Below are 13,478 nucleotides of genomic sequence, written 5' to 3' on the forward strand. Positions count from 1 at the left end.
CATACATATAAAAATATCAAAACACTTTCCTGAAATGGATGTTGTACAAGTTTGAGATGGGCTGATAATAAATAAATTTTCCAAATGATAACTAAGTAAGTAACTTGCATTTCCTTTAAAGGCCTATACAGGCCGCCTTCAAATTTCAAATGCTCTCAGGAGAAATTATACTGGACTTGTATCCAGTGTCGGATTTCTTTTAGCCTTTACATGATGTGTGACAAGCCATTTGAGCCACAGCTAAATGCAAACCTGATAAACATGATATTAAATTCAACCTATTAAGAAGCAGAACTCCAAAATCAGTGCTTGGGTTTATACCAAGAACAAATCTTGGTACAAACCTATTTTCAACCACTTAAAAAAAAAAAGGCATTTCCAAATAATGAGGCTAAACTCCGATGTGTTCTTTTTTTAGGAAGATCAACTAAGAAGCCTTGGATTCAGCATCAAAAAATAATCATGAGTCTGACATCCAAATGGCTGACATGTTGAAGATGATGAACCCATGAGACAGTCTATTTGATAGTCATCCATCCACTCTGCTCTGCAAACTTTTTGAGTCTCTCCTACCCTTTACAGCATTTTATTACATCTATCAATACAACTTACCTTCTGATAGGTAAGAATGTACATCAGAAAGTATATAGACTGTAAATGCCTAATTTAGTAGAAAGAAGCTAAACTGAAAAACAGGGCCACTTTTGTAGATTTGGAACACCTTCTTGTAGAAAACAAGTTGGTTGAGAGTTCTTTTTGATTTATCCACAATCTATCACTCATGCAAAGTAAAATACTATTGCTTGCTCTCTTACCATGAGACCTTTGAATGTCCTGTAAAATGGATCTAGGAGAATGCTAGCCACAGAGCAGACTTGTGCTGTGCGGTCCCACCCATCAGAACAGTGGACTAAAACACTAGCCTTTTCTCCCTTCACTGCCTGTGAAGACAAGAGGCAAAAAGTAGCATAAACACATTTTGCATAGTATATTGGGTTAATAAATAGGGTTGCCAAATGCCTACAATACAGAGAACCTGGTCTTACTGGACTATATTATTTTTTTTTCTCATAATATCAGTATCCTCTGTGGGTAATGAAAAAGAAAATAAAGGCATGCAACAGGAGAAGGAGAGTTTACCTAACAGGAGAATAAAATCAAACAAACAATATATGAGTCAGGGTAAAAAGAAAAGAAAGTTCTAAATTCCCAAAACCTCTGAAGAAGACAAGAATCGACTCTGAGAGAGAAGGGTGGGCAAGAGGAAGAATTCTGCCCCAAAACACAGATAGGACAGTTCTGCATTCCAACCCCAGACTTGACAATGATTTCCTCTGGAGTCTGTAGACATTTAATCTTACTAACTTAAATCCTTTTGACATAAGATAGAGAGGTTTATCTGTCTTAGGTCAGTTTCCGTACTTTCAGAATGATGTAAGGTCTGGGCAGTTACCCAGTCTTGGCAATTTGACAATTGATAGATATGGAGCATTCATTTATTCATTCTAACACTTAATAACGTATCATATCTCTCTGTGCCAAGTATGTGGTTAGAAATTATAGATACAAAGACATGACACAGTTTCTGCCTTCATGGAGTTCATAAACTAGGGTGAGCAAATGTAAACAAATAAATACAATACAGTGAAACAACTGCTGCTATAGTGTAATGTATAATAACTATATCCTTTTGAAGGAACCAGGAAATCCTGAGCCTTTAAGAGTAACATTTCCTCAGGTGAGGAAGGAGAATGAAATTAATTTATTACACATTTATTCATCCACCCACCTAGCTAATAATTACTGAGTGACTATACAAGAAATACTATGGTATGTACTGGAGATACAAAGAAGACAAACACTTACATGAACAACTACAAACCAATGATAACTAAAACAATAAAAGTATACACACCAGGTACAACAAAGACACAAAATAACCAAAGAGGAGACAACTGAAGTAGGCTTATCAAATGATTAGGCATTTGTCAGATGGATGAGGAAAAGACATTCCAGGCAGGGGGTACAACACAACAACATGTAGAAAGGCAATGAGGTATGACATAGGTGAAGAACTCTTAGTTACCTTGGTAATGTCTGAGGCTAAGCTGGGAGTGAAGGAGTGAGGAGAGACAGGCCTGCCCAGGAGGGCAAGGGTCAGACTGACAAGTGTGCATTTTATCTGGTGTAAAGGGGAGCCACCGAGGTGTTAAAAACAGAGGAATGCCATGATAAGATGTGCTCACTATGGTGACAATAAAGAGAATGGATAGCGAGGACATGAGTTTGGAATTAGGAAGATCAGTCAGAGTGCTACTAAAATTGTGAAAGGCAATGAGGGCTTGAACTAAGGTAGTAGTAGTAGGGCTGAAAAGGAGAAGAGGGATGTTAAGAATGAAAATGGAGATGGGATGAAGGAGAGGAATCAAAGATGACTCTGAAATGTGTGGCTTAGTAACTCAGTGAATGATAGCGCCATGAATCTGAATAGTGAACATAGAAGAGGAAACAAGTTTTAGTTGATGTTGGAAACAGGTAAGAAGATTTCAGTTTGGGCCATGGTGAGTCTGAGGTAGTTGAGGAACATCCAATGGAGAACAGAGTGGAAAATTGCATGTGTGGGTCTGAAGCCCAGAAAAGGGAGGAAGCTGGGCCAGAGTGTAGACTTGATCACTGTATGAACAGAGATGGTAGTGGAAACCATGGGCATGAATGGTGCTGTCCAGGCAGAGACCAAAGTAAGAAAAGGAAAGACCTGAAAAAGCAGTGACTTTTAAAGGAAAAGGAGAGGAAGAGGGGATATTATAGGAGTCAGCTTGTGAAAAAGCATCTTGAAAGGTAGAAAGAGAACCATGAAGGAGTAGTTGCTTTAAAGCCAGGACTACAAAAATGGTTCAAAGAGAAAGGGGTTAACAGTGCCAAATACAGCAAAGAGGTCAAAACAGAACAAAGATTAAAGAGTTACCCTTAGATTTGACAAGTAAGGGGTCATTAGTGACCTCAGCAAGAGCACTAGTAGTAATGGTATACGGAAATCGGATCACAGTGAACTGGAGTAAAGGGAGGTGAGGAAGTGCTCATAGGGAAGGTCAACTACTTTCAAGAAAGCTCTAACCAAGAGGAAAGAGGACACTAGCTAGAATAGGATAAGAAAAGTACTTTTTCTTTAGGAATGAGAAAGTATTTGAGCGTATTTCTGAGGGATGAAGCCAGCTGAAAGGATTAGGTTGAAAATATAGGAGAAAGAGGTTCCTAGAAGGAGTAGGAAATGAGATTTGAAATACAGGTAAAGGGCTTAGTCTTACACAAAAGATAGGGCACCGTTTTCCAAGACAGCAAGGAGACCCAAAAAAGCTGGTAAATGGGAGAAAAATGTGGCGCAGATGATAGAGGCTTTGTTCATCCCTCTTGCGAGCAATTCAAAGTTGTGACAGAATCACAGAGCAAACAGCAAGGAAAGTCGCCTGGGATCTAGATGAAAAAGCCCTACAACTAGGGAGAGAAATAAGAAATCACCCTGCAACGGGAGGAGGTAGGACAGGGCGAGGACATGAGGCTGCCCGGTCCCCAGCAGCTGAATGGGACGGAGGCCATAGCAGTGGCAGCTGCAGGCACCTCTTAAAGGGGCCATGTCCATGAGCAAACTTTCACAGTGACGGACCTGCTCACTCTGAGCAACACTGCAAGTTCGGCTGTGAGGTGGGCACCAGGGATTTACAGGGGAACATGAGTTTTCGGAGTGAGGGCCACAGGCTAGGGTCTCTCCTGGATAGAAGTGCTGGCGGTATCCATTGTTCCTCTGTGAACCTTCTCCCTTCCCAGTGTGTGGATGCAGCACCACCAAAGCTGACACATCATCAAACTGGAAAACAGAGGTCGCTCCACCAGAAGGATTCCCTGAAACTCCACCTTCCCCAACACACGGCCTGTCCCAAGCAACATACAGGTGTATCCTTGGAGAGTCAGGTGCTACTTGCTGAGCGGAGCCAAGACTCACACTACTGTCAGCTGGCCTTGGTTTCTGGTGTGGCCTTTTGAGGCAACTATATGCACCGCATCTGCGGATTGCTTGCTGAATCTTAACAGGTAGACCGGGAGTGGTATAGGCTGAGGCTAACCTTATCCTGCAGCTGAACCCCTCTAAGGACTGTGCTACTGGTCACATATCAAACAAAGCCACGCTAGTAAGAGTGGGAGACTTAAGAGCCTTGCTTAGTACATAGAAAAAGACGCAGAAAGTCAGCCAAAATGGGAATCAAAGAAACAGAAACCATATGAGAGAACAGAACTGAGATCCAGCAAGAATGAAGTCAAGCAATCTAACAGATGCAGAGTTCGAAACACCTGGTTATAAAGATGCTCAATAAACTTAGGGGAAGTATAGATGAATTCAGTGAGAACTTTTACAAAGAGATAAAAAACATAAAAATGGAAATGGAAATCATAAAAGAGAAACGGTCAGAAATGAAGAACACATTATCTGAGAGGAAGAGTATATTAGATGGAAAAAACAGAGTGGATAAAGAAGAGGATTGAACCACTGATACAGAAGATGGGGGAGCCAAGGACACTCACTCATAATGGCAAGGAAAAAGAAGCCAAGACTATAATAATAATGTAAGGAGCCTATGGGACACTACTAAATGTAAAAATTATCATGTCATAGAGGTATCCAAGGAAAATAAGATGTTGAAGAGCTATTTGAAGAAATAATGATGTAACCTGGTGAAGGAAGTAAACATACAACCCCAGGAACCTCAGAGAGTCCAAAGAAAGAGGAACCCAAGGAGGCCCACATCAAGACACATCATAATGAAAATGTCAAAGGTTAAATACAAAGAGAGAATCTTAAAAGTAGCAAGAGAAAAGCAATTAGTTACAAGGGAGCACCCATAAGATTGGCAGCTGATTTCTCAAAAGAAACTATGCGGGACAGAAGGGCTTGGCACAAAATATTCAAAGTGATGAAAGTCCAGGGTCTAAAACCAAGAATACTTTATCCAGCAAAGCTATCATATAGAGTTGAAGGACAGATAATGAGCTTCCTAGACAAAAATAATCTAAAAGAATTTATCAACACCTAGCCAGTATTACAAGAAATTTTGAAGGGACTTCTTTAAGAAGAAAATACATGCGTCAAAAACAGGAATAAAAAATGGTAATAACAACATTCCTATCAACAAGTACCTCAAATGGAAAATAATTAAGTGCTCCAACCAAAAGATAGAGTGGCTAAATGAATAAGAAAACATGACCCCTACATATGCTGTGTACAAGAGACTCGCTTCAGATTAAAAGATACACACAGACTAAAAGGAAGGGGATGGTGAAAGATATTGCCTTGATGGACCTAGAGGGCATTGCACTGAATGAAATGGGAAGGATAGAGAGGGACAAGTATCACATGATTTCATGTACATGTGGAATCTATGGAACAAATAACAACAAAAAAAGCAGTAATAGACTCATAGTTACAGAGAATACTTTGAGTGCTGCTAGATGGGAAGCAGGTTGCAGGGTGGGAAAAAAAGGCAAAGGGATTAAGAGGTACAAATGGATAGCTGCAGAATAGACCTGGAGATGTAGAATATAACATGGAGAAGATGATTAATAATGTAATAAATATGTAAGGGGTACTAGAATCAGTGGGATGATGATTAATAATGTAATAAATATGTAGGGGTACTAGAATCAGTGGGATGATCGTTTTGCGAGTTATGCGGATCTCTGATTACTAGGTTGTACAACTGAAACTGGTATATTATTGTATACCACCTATAATTGAAAAAAAATCTCATTGAATTGTACAATGTAAATATGAGCAACTAATTGTCTATTATATTTCAATAAAGCCGGGAAAAATTTTAAAAAAAGAAAAAGCTGGTCATGACAGTTAGTGGAAGATGAGAGATGTCCTTAATTTTTCCATGAAGAAGGAAGCATTTTCGAATATGTACTTATAGAGACAGGAGTAATAGTGGTGTATCCAGCTTGAAAGCAGGTACAAATTAGGAATAGCTGCTTGGTGGAACAGAATTGGTACCCAACCAGGGACACAAAGTGACTGCTAAGTGGCCCTAAGACTACAGGACTACAGCTAAGATGATGGAACATAAACCTATATAATACCAATTAACATAGCTATGGGATTTATTTCTTTGTAGCGATGTTTAGTAGTCAAGGTGTAAGAGCAGAGAACGTAGAGAACGACTTGGATTAGCAGGGCAGGTAAAGTGGAAGGATATGGGGCAAGTTGGAACAGATGAAGTGTTATACTACTAGGTCTTGGCTAGAGAGGGAAGAATAGGGGAAAAGGTGGAAAAAGAGGAGTTAAAAGTGTATAGGTCTCCATGGGACAGAGGAACCAGGCTAGCTGGTGTAAGAGTGTGAGAACTGGAGTATAAAAGCTCAAAGAACTATCAGTGCCAAGTGGTCAATAGATTGTATAAGGACAATCAAATCTCCTGGGAGGAGAGGAAGAATTAGGATGGAGAGAAAGGTAGTAAGGATATTCCCAAAGTCCTTAATGGAGAAGAGAGAGTAACTAAGAGAGGTACAGAAGTATAGCTAAGTAAAATAGACAAGAAAGGAAGAAGGAATTTTTTAAGGAGTAAGGGAAATACTATACCTGCCATAGGCCCTGTGATTCATGGGATGTGGGAAAATAAGTAACCTTTATAGTAGAAGGTACAAAAGAAATGATATTCCTAGAAGGATAGTTAGGTTGCAGGTGATATAAGAGTTAGAGATATCTGGAAAAAAGTTTCCCAACCTTTTTAACTTCTCAGTTAACCAGACATCTCAGGTAGTGTCTGAGGCCTGAAAGTAGCAACTATATTTTCCTTAGGGGTCCAAATAAAGTGAAAAGTCACTGGTGGATAGGAAAAGATGCTCTATTTCACTAATGTTTGAAGAAATTCAAATTAAAACATGATATAAAATACATCACCTATTGGCAAAAATTAAAAAGACTGATGATAACCATTACTGGCAATGTAGAGAATTAGGCATTGTTGATGGGAATGGAAACTGATGTGACCTATTTGAAGGATAATTTTGCCACTTCTAGTAAAGTTTGAAATATTCATACTCTTTGACTCAGAAAATCTACTTCTAAAAAATGTCCACACATATAAAGATATATATTCAAGAGTATTTGGTACAATAATGCCTGCATTTATAAAAAAACAAAAAAAAACAAAGAAAAACAAACAAACAAAAAAATGAGAATAACTGAATTGTCCATTAAGAGAGGACTATGGTAAATTCACAAATTGGAACATGATACAGTCATTGAAAAGAATGAAGTAGTGCTGACTGAAATGACCTGGAAAATGTTCATCATACATTAAGCATAAAAAGTCAGATGCAAAACAATATGCACAGTAAACCAGCATTTTTACAAAATAATAGTAATAATATGTAAGTATGTATGTTGAAAAACTCTAGAGCTGAACTGTCCAATATGGTAGTCACTAGCTAAAAGTGGCAATTTAAATTCAAGTTCACCAAGATTAAATAAAATTTAAAATTCAGTTTATGTCTCTCTAGCTACATTTCAAATGTACAATTGCCAAATGTGCCTAGTAGTTATTGTATTAGTATAGATCTAGAACATTTCTATCACAGAAAGTTCAAATAGTGCTGATCTAGAGGCATACACCTTAAACTATTAACAATGATGTATATGCTGTGGGGCAAACTAAAGGGAACATTTACATTTGATGTTATATATTTCTGAAATGTTTACTTCTTTGATAATGTACAGATACAACCTTTGTCATGAGGAAAAAAAAAATAAGATGATGAGAGAGAAAGAGAGAGAGGGAGGGGTATTATAGTGTTTTTGAAAATAAGAAGTTCACTTTTGCCAGGATTTTATAGGCAATGGGGAGCCACTGGAGGATCTGAGCTTAAAGTGATATTATCAGATGTACTAAAGAAAGATGACTTTAGAAGCTATTTGGTGGTCAAACTGAGGAGTAACTAAGAAAAACGCAAATTAGTAAAAAGTGAACAAGTTAGGAAGTTATTATAGTACTTTAAGCAAGGGATGATGAATGTCTTAACTAGGGAAGTAGCAGTAGAGACTAGGAAGAAATGATAGATGAGAAACATTTCTGTCAACTCGAATTGAAAAAAAATTAAATGAAATAAAAAAATAAAAAGCGAAGAAAAAAAGAAAAATAAATAATTGTTAAAAAAAAAAGAAAAGAATGACTTCTGAGGTACAGCTGATAGGAGTAGGCAACTGCCAGCTGGAGGAAAAGAGAGAATTCAAGGCTGACTGAGTTTTCAAGCTTGGGGTAAGGTGGTGGTGGAAATGAAATGGGGAGCAAAGGATAATTGTGAAATCCCAAGTCTATCTTTTTCATCCATTCATTTTAAATCAACAATATTTATAAGATTGCACTGTCTATTAAATTGATCCCTCTTCTCAATCCTCACTCTCTTTGTCTAATGAAGTCAGCTTCAGAGAAGGGAATATAGATGTATGGATATAAGACATGTGAAAAAGGAACAATATGAAGAATGGTTAGAACAGTGGGCTTGAAACAACCAAAGGGCTCACATAGTAACATTAATAACATATAACTAAAAAAATGTAGGCAACAAAACTAGGAAAACGAAAAAGCATTACGGATGGATCTTTAAGGTAGAAAATGACAGCAGATGGGTAAAAAGTCATTCTCTCCTTTTCTTTACTTCTATCAAATAACAGGGGTGAGATGAAGAGGGAGAGCTGTCATGTAGGAATATATCTATAAACAAAACTTCAAAACAACAAAATGTATACTCTTAATTTCTTCTTCTTTTTCATCACCTAACAAATGATACAGAGGCCAAGGCTCTGGAGGTCAGAAAATAAGTGAGTCACCATGACTGAGTGATGAAGCCTGCCTGGACTGCATTCAGAGGCAGACCTACAGAAAGAAGTTAAAAATGTCTGTTTAATACTCAGAGCTCTGAATACCCATAGATACACAAGTTCTGCATTTATTTTACACCCACTCATACTTCCACTTGATACCTTAGAATCAACACAAAAATACAACAGAGTATTTGAGCTGGAAGGACCATTAGAGATCATCTAAGAGGTTTTAATTTGGGGTATGAAGATCCATTTTATGCACACATAGCCATATGTACATTTTTCCAGGGGGAAAATCATATTTCCAAAGGATTCTGTGGGCCCCCCAAAATTATAACATTACACTCTAGTCCAACTACCTTGTTTTACAGATGAAGAAACTGAGGCCCAGAGAAGGGATGAGATTTGCCAAGGTACACAGTAAATTAGTAGCAGAGCTGAATTTAGAAACTAGGCTTCTTTTCAATATTCTTCCCACCAGGATACACTGCTACCTCAAGAGATCCCATAATTAAAGTCAGTGCAAGTTCTTAAAAGTCCTGATTATTACCTTTGCAATGAAAATTCCAGCATCCATAATAGCTTTAATGTGTTTCAACCACCCTGAGCTCTCCAGGCCGCTAAGAAATTCACTCATTGTTGGAGTTTTCAATTCACAAACTAGGGTAGAAAAGGAAGCAGAGATTGAAATTCACAACCACCTCAGTTTACTCAGCAAGAAAGGGGACTAAGTGGGCTCTAAATTTGTAAATGAGAAAGCTGAGGTACAGAGCGGTTAAATGATTAGTTGGAAACCACACAGTGACTCAGGGATGGGCTAGAGCCTACCATATCTTCCAGTTCAGGTCTCTGCTTTCTTGAGTTGAAGAACCCACCCCCAAGCCCACAGAAATCTCTGAAAAGGGCCAGAAGACTGAGTCAGCATCCACAGGAAAACACAACTCCTCTGATTATAAAACACATCTGATAGTAATTCTACCCATTCTTCCTATCTCTGCAGGCCCTTAACATCTGTCCGTACTCCCATATCCACATCTACCCCCTGCAGCCCTGTGCAGTCTCAACAGATTGAAAACTATATATATGGCAGTTAAGTTTCATGGACTTTTCATTGGTTATCCAGCAGAGGGCAATCATTTGCCTCAAAATTCTGTGAAAAGTCCTGTTCCATACTCCTGTAAAACATTCTGGGACAAAAAAGAAAGGAGGAAGAAATCTAAGGAAGAGGAGCACTAATATCCTATAAAAGATGAAGACTGAAGAAACATGACCTTATATAAGGTCGTGTAAGGGAAAGGTTCTGGCCTGCAACATAAGTACAAAATTGAAGAAGAGAGAGAAAAACAGAGAGTTCACTAAAGAAAGCAGGTTTTTACTCTCTCTTCCTGAGTTGACATACCATATCATAGAATCCTGGGTGGTAACTTTGGGAAAAATGTTCTAGACTCATGAGCCCTTCTTATAAGGCCCCAGTCTCACCTTGCCCCCACACTGATGCCAATTATTTTACAGTGATGACGGATGACCCCAATTGTCTGATGTCAGCTTCATTCTTTTGAAGTCTGAACTCACATCCTTTATCAGCACAGTAATGAAATCAGACTCCTTACAGTAGATTAAGTGAGATGATTTCTTACCTTGCGGATGATACAATGAATCCCAAATTTATTTATACTTATGTTGACCTACCTACCCTTGAACACCACCCTCTGTAACTCTATAGAAATTATTTCCCCATAAACTAAACCCAGATGGATTCCACTGAGTTATGAAACTGCACATTAGTTCCACTGCCAGACCAACACTGCTATAATTCAGTACTATGTAAGTTGGATTCATATTATAGTCAAAAACCTTATCACCTATTGACTCTGTTCACCTGGTTGCTTTTATGTTTCATCCCAAATAAGGCATGCTTTTTGCATATATAATAAGGCAAAGCTACGGCCTCTGGCCTAGCCAAGGTAAAATCCCTATACCTTCCAAGAGTTTCTGCAGGCTGCTCCGCATCACATGGATATTCTCAATGCCCATGAACCTGAAGCGAATGTTGGCATAGTTGTCTTCGTTTTCATACCCCTTCCCAGCTGCTCTGTTGGCCATGGCATTCAACTGCAATCATTGAGGACATAATAGAGCAGATTGGGCAGATGATGAAATAACAGGGTTTATCAATCTCAATGCCTTATTCTAAACAGTTTTAAATCTTACCCTTTTACAAAGAAGTTAAATCAGATGGGGTACATTCTGGGATGGAGAGAATTTCACTGGTTTTTAGATCAGGCATCTTAAGTAACAGTAGTATAAGGAAAGAAAGAGAGATTTAGTGCTTTTGTTTTATTGCTATAACTCTGCTTAAGAAAATGAAGGATATGGCAGCTATGAGGATATGTGATCTGAAGAACTGAAATAATAATTTTGAGCTTCCTATCACTAACAAATGTTTTCTTAGATTTAAAGTCTTTATGCTGTGAAACATGTAAAAGTTCAAAAATCTTTACAGCTGAGAAGCTCCAGAAAAAAGTCTAAGAACTTCAAGGCCAATTAATTTTTAAAAGCTATTCTAGAAAATGTCTAAAATATGCATGAGAAAATGATTGATTTTCACTCACTGATAAAATTGAAATGGAAATACCAAGACCTGTTTTAACACTATGTTAAGCTTGTGGTAATCAGAATATTTCTAGGTCATAAGAATAATTCTGGGAAGGGTAGGGAATAAATGAGACTTGCAGAAAGAAGATAGTAATATAATAACTAGGAAACAGCCAAAATACCTTCTATGATAATACCCATCTTACTAATTAAATATTTTTCTGTTGTCTGGGCCTATTTTCTCATCTCCCTGTATTGTGTATTTCAGAAGGCAGGAGGAGCATGTATATGGACAGGGCATAGTTTTTGTATTAATAGAAAAGAATGCCATTAAAACCTCAAAAGCACAAACTCTTCATGTTAACACATTCAGGGAAAAAAGTCTGTGTCAAAATATTCTGTTTAGAATGCAAGATACGTGTGAAAGGGAGAAACATGATGGTAACCTATTTATCACACAGAGAATATCACTGAAATTTCATTAAATTAATGACAAATGTCAAAGGAACATCTATGGAGGTACAAGCAACAGCCAGATAGCAGAAAGGAAGTTTGCTATGATTGATGGATGCTTCAGCAGACAAAACAATAATTATAGCAGTCCCTATCCAGATCTGGGTAGCACTAGAAAGGCCAGCTACTACAGACAGCTAACAACATTTGTACCACTACAAACTCTTTGGGAATATGTCTGGAAGAGTTAAGGAATAGCTACATATCAGCAGCCTAATATTCAAGTAGGAAAGAGATAATATTTATGGAGCTCCTAGTAAGTGCCAGACACTGTACTAGATCCTTTACATTATCTCATTGAACCCTCACTACAGTCTCTAAAGATAAGTATTATTATTATTCTCATAAGAAAACAGTGTCAGAGAGGTGAACCAGTTTCAACCAGAATCATGGATAAGGGCTGAAGGCAACAGCTGGCCCCAGATTTATCTGACTCCTTAAAAATGTAATTTTGTCACTACAATACAGTTTCTACTAAAAGTACAGGTCTAGCCATTCAGAAGAGGCGGCGGGGGGCGGGGGGTGCTAGATATTTCTAAGCCTTCTGAGAGAGGAAAAAGGGACCCATTAAAAGGGGCCTTTTAGTCCTAGGTTTGGACAAAAGGCATCAGTCCCTTAGCTTTTCAAAAGCTTGGTATGTTTCTCTTTACCATGTTAAGATTATTTAATCTTGATAAAAGATACAGATTTGATTAAACTCTTTCCAATCGTGAATGGCAGATGCAGTTATAGTTGAAGCAAGACAGCAAACTTTTGAGAAACTGAAAGATAATGCCTGAGCAGAAAGGGAAATTATTTTCCCTCTTGAGCCCAGTTAGTCTTAGGTAGATCTGGAGAATGACCAGTGAGAGATCCCCAAAATGGGGCAGAGAGCTGTCGAAGGCCACTATCTGGTTTCATGTGCAGCCAACTGCTCACCTCTGATGCCACAACTACCTGGCTTAGGCTTAGATCTAAATCACTAATTTAGTAATCACTAGTGAGCAATGAAACCTCCTAGTCAGCCATGCTTCCCACGTCGAATTACAAGCAAACTTATTTCTTTCTGGGGCTGTTTGTAAAAAGGGCAGTCTTTAAGAAAAGGGAATCTGTCCTTTACTTGCCTCATAGGGCACTATTAATTCTTCAACAATCCCTAACAAAGATAGACAATATATTGAAGGTCAAGGAATTAATACAGAGAGTTTAGGTTGATACTTAAGTTGATCTGAGGACCCTCCTTTCTATGACATTCACGTTTGAAAGGGACAGATCATGCAGTATCTGACTCTTGGAAAGATCAAGAAATTTCACTATGACCATGTCCACTGCCAAAATCCATTGCAAACTTATGTTTCTGCTTTTCTTTTTCTCTGGGACCAAGATTTAAACTTCACTTCATTGAACTTGGAAAAACTTAATCAGCAAATAGTGCTGGGTGCTAAAAAAAAATATTTCCACATAAGCTAAAGAATTTTTGTTAATATTTGTTAATTTGTGAACCTGGTTCCTTCAGGAG

At 38.1% G+C, this 13,478-nt stretch overlaps 1 protein-coding gene across 5 annotated transcripts in view; it reads right to left on the minus strand.

The window, feature by feature from the left end:
• The window catches only part of MTMR8 (myotubularin related protein 8), a 144,471-nt gene that overhangs the window by 91,123 nt on the left and 39,870 nt on the right, over positions 1-13,478 (minus strand). For 4 of the 5 annotated variants that reach the window (XM_023525021.1, XM_023525020.1, XM_011383370.2 and 1 more), the window contains 3 exons: positions 10,852-10,984; positions 9,423-9,532; positions 816-941 (listed from right to left, as the gene is read on the minus strand). In XM_023525021.1, coding sequence (XP_023380789.1) covers positions 816-941; positions 9,423-9,532; positions 10,852-10,984 — 369 coding nt within the window. The remainder of the gene's footprint in view (positions 1-815; positions 942-9,422; positions 9,533-10,851; positions 10,985-13,478) is intronic. The other variant, XM_023525022.1, reaches the window with a different exon arrangement.

This window comes from Pteropus vampyrus, unplaced genomic scaffold, assembly GCF_000151845.1.
Source record: "Pteropus vampyrus isolate Shadow unplaced genomic scaffold, Pvam_2.0 Scaffold516, whole genome shotgun sequence".
Classification (NCBI taxonomy): Eukaryota; Metazoa; Chordata; class Mammalia; order Chiroptera; family Pteropodidae; genus Pteropus; species Pteropus vampyrus.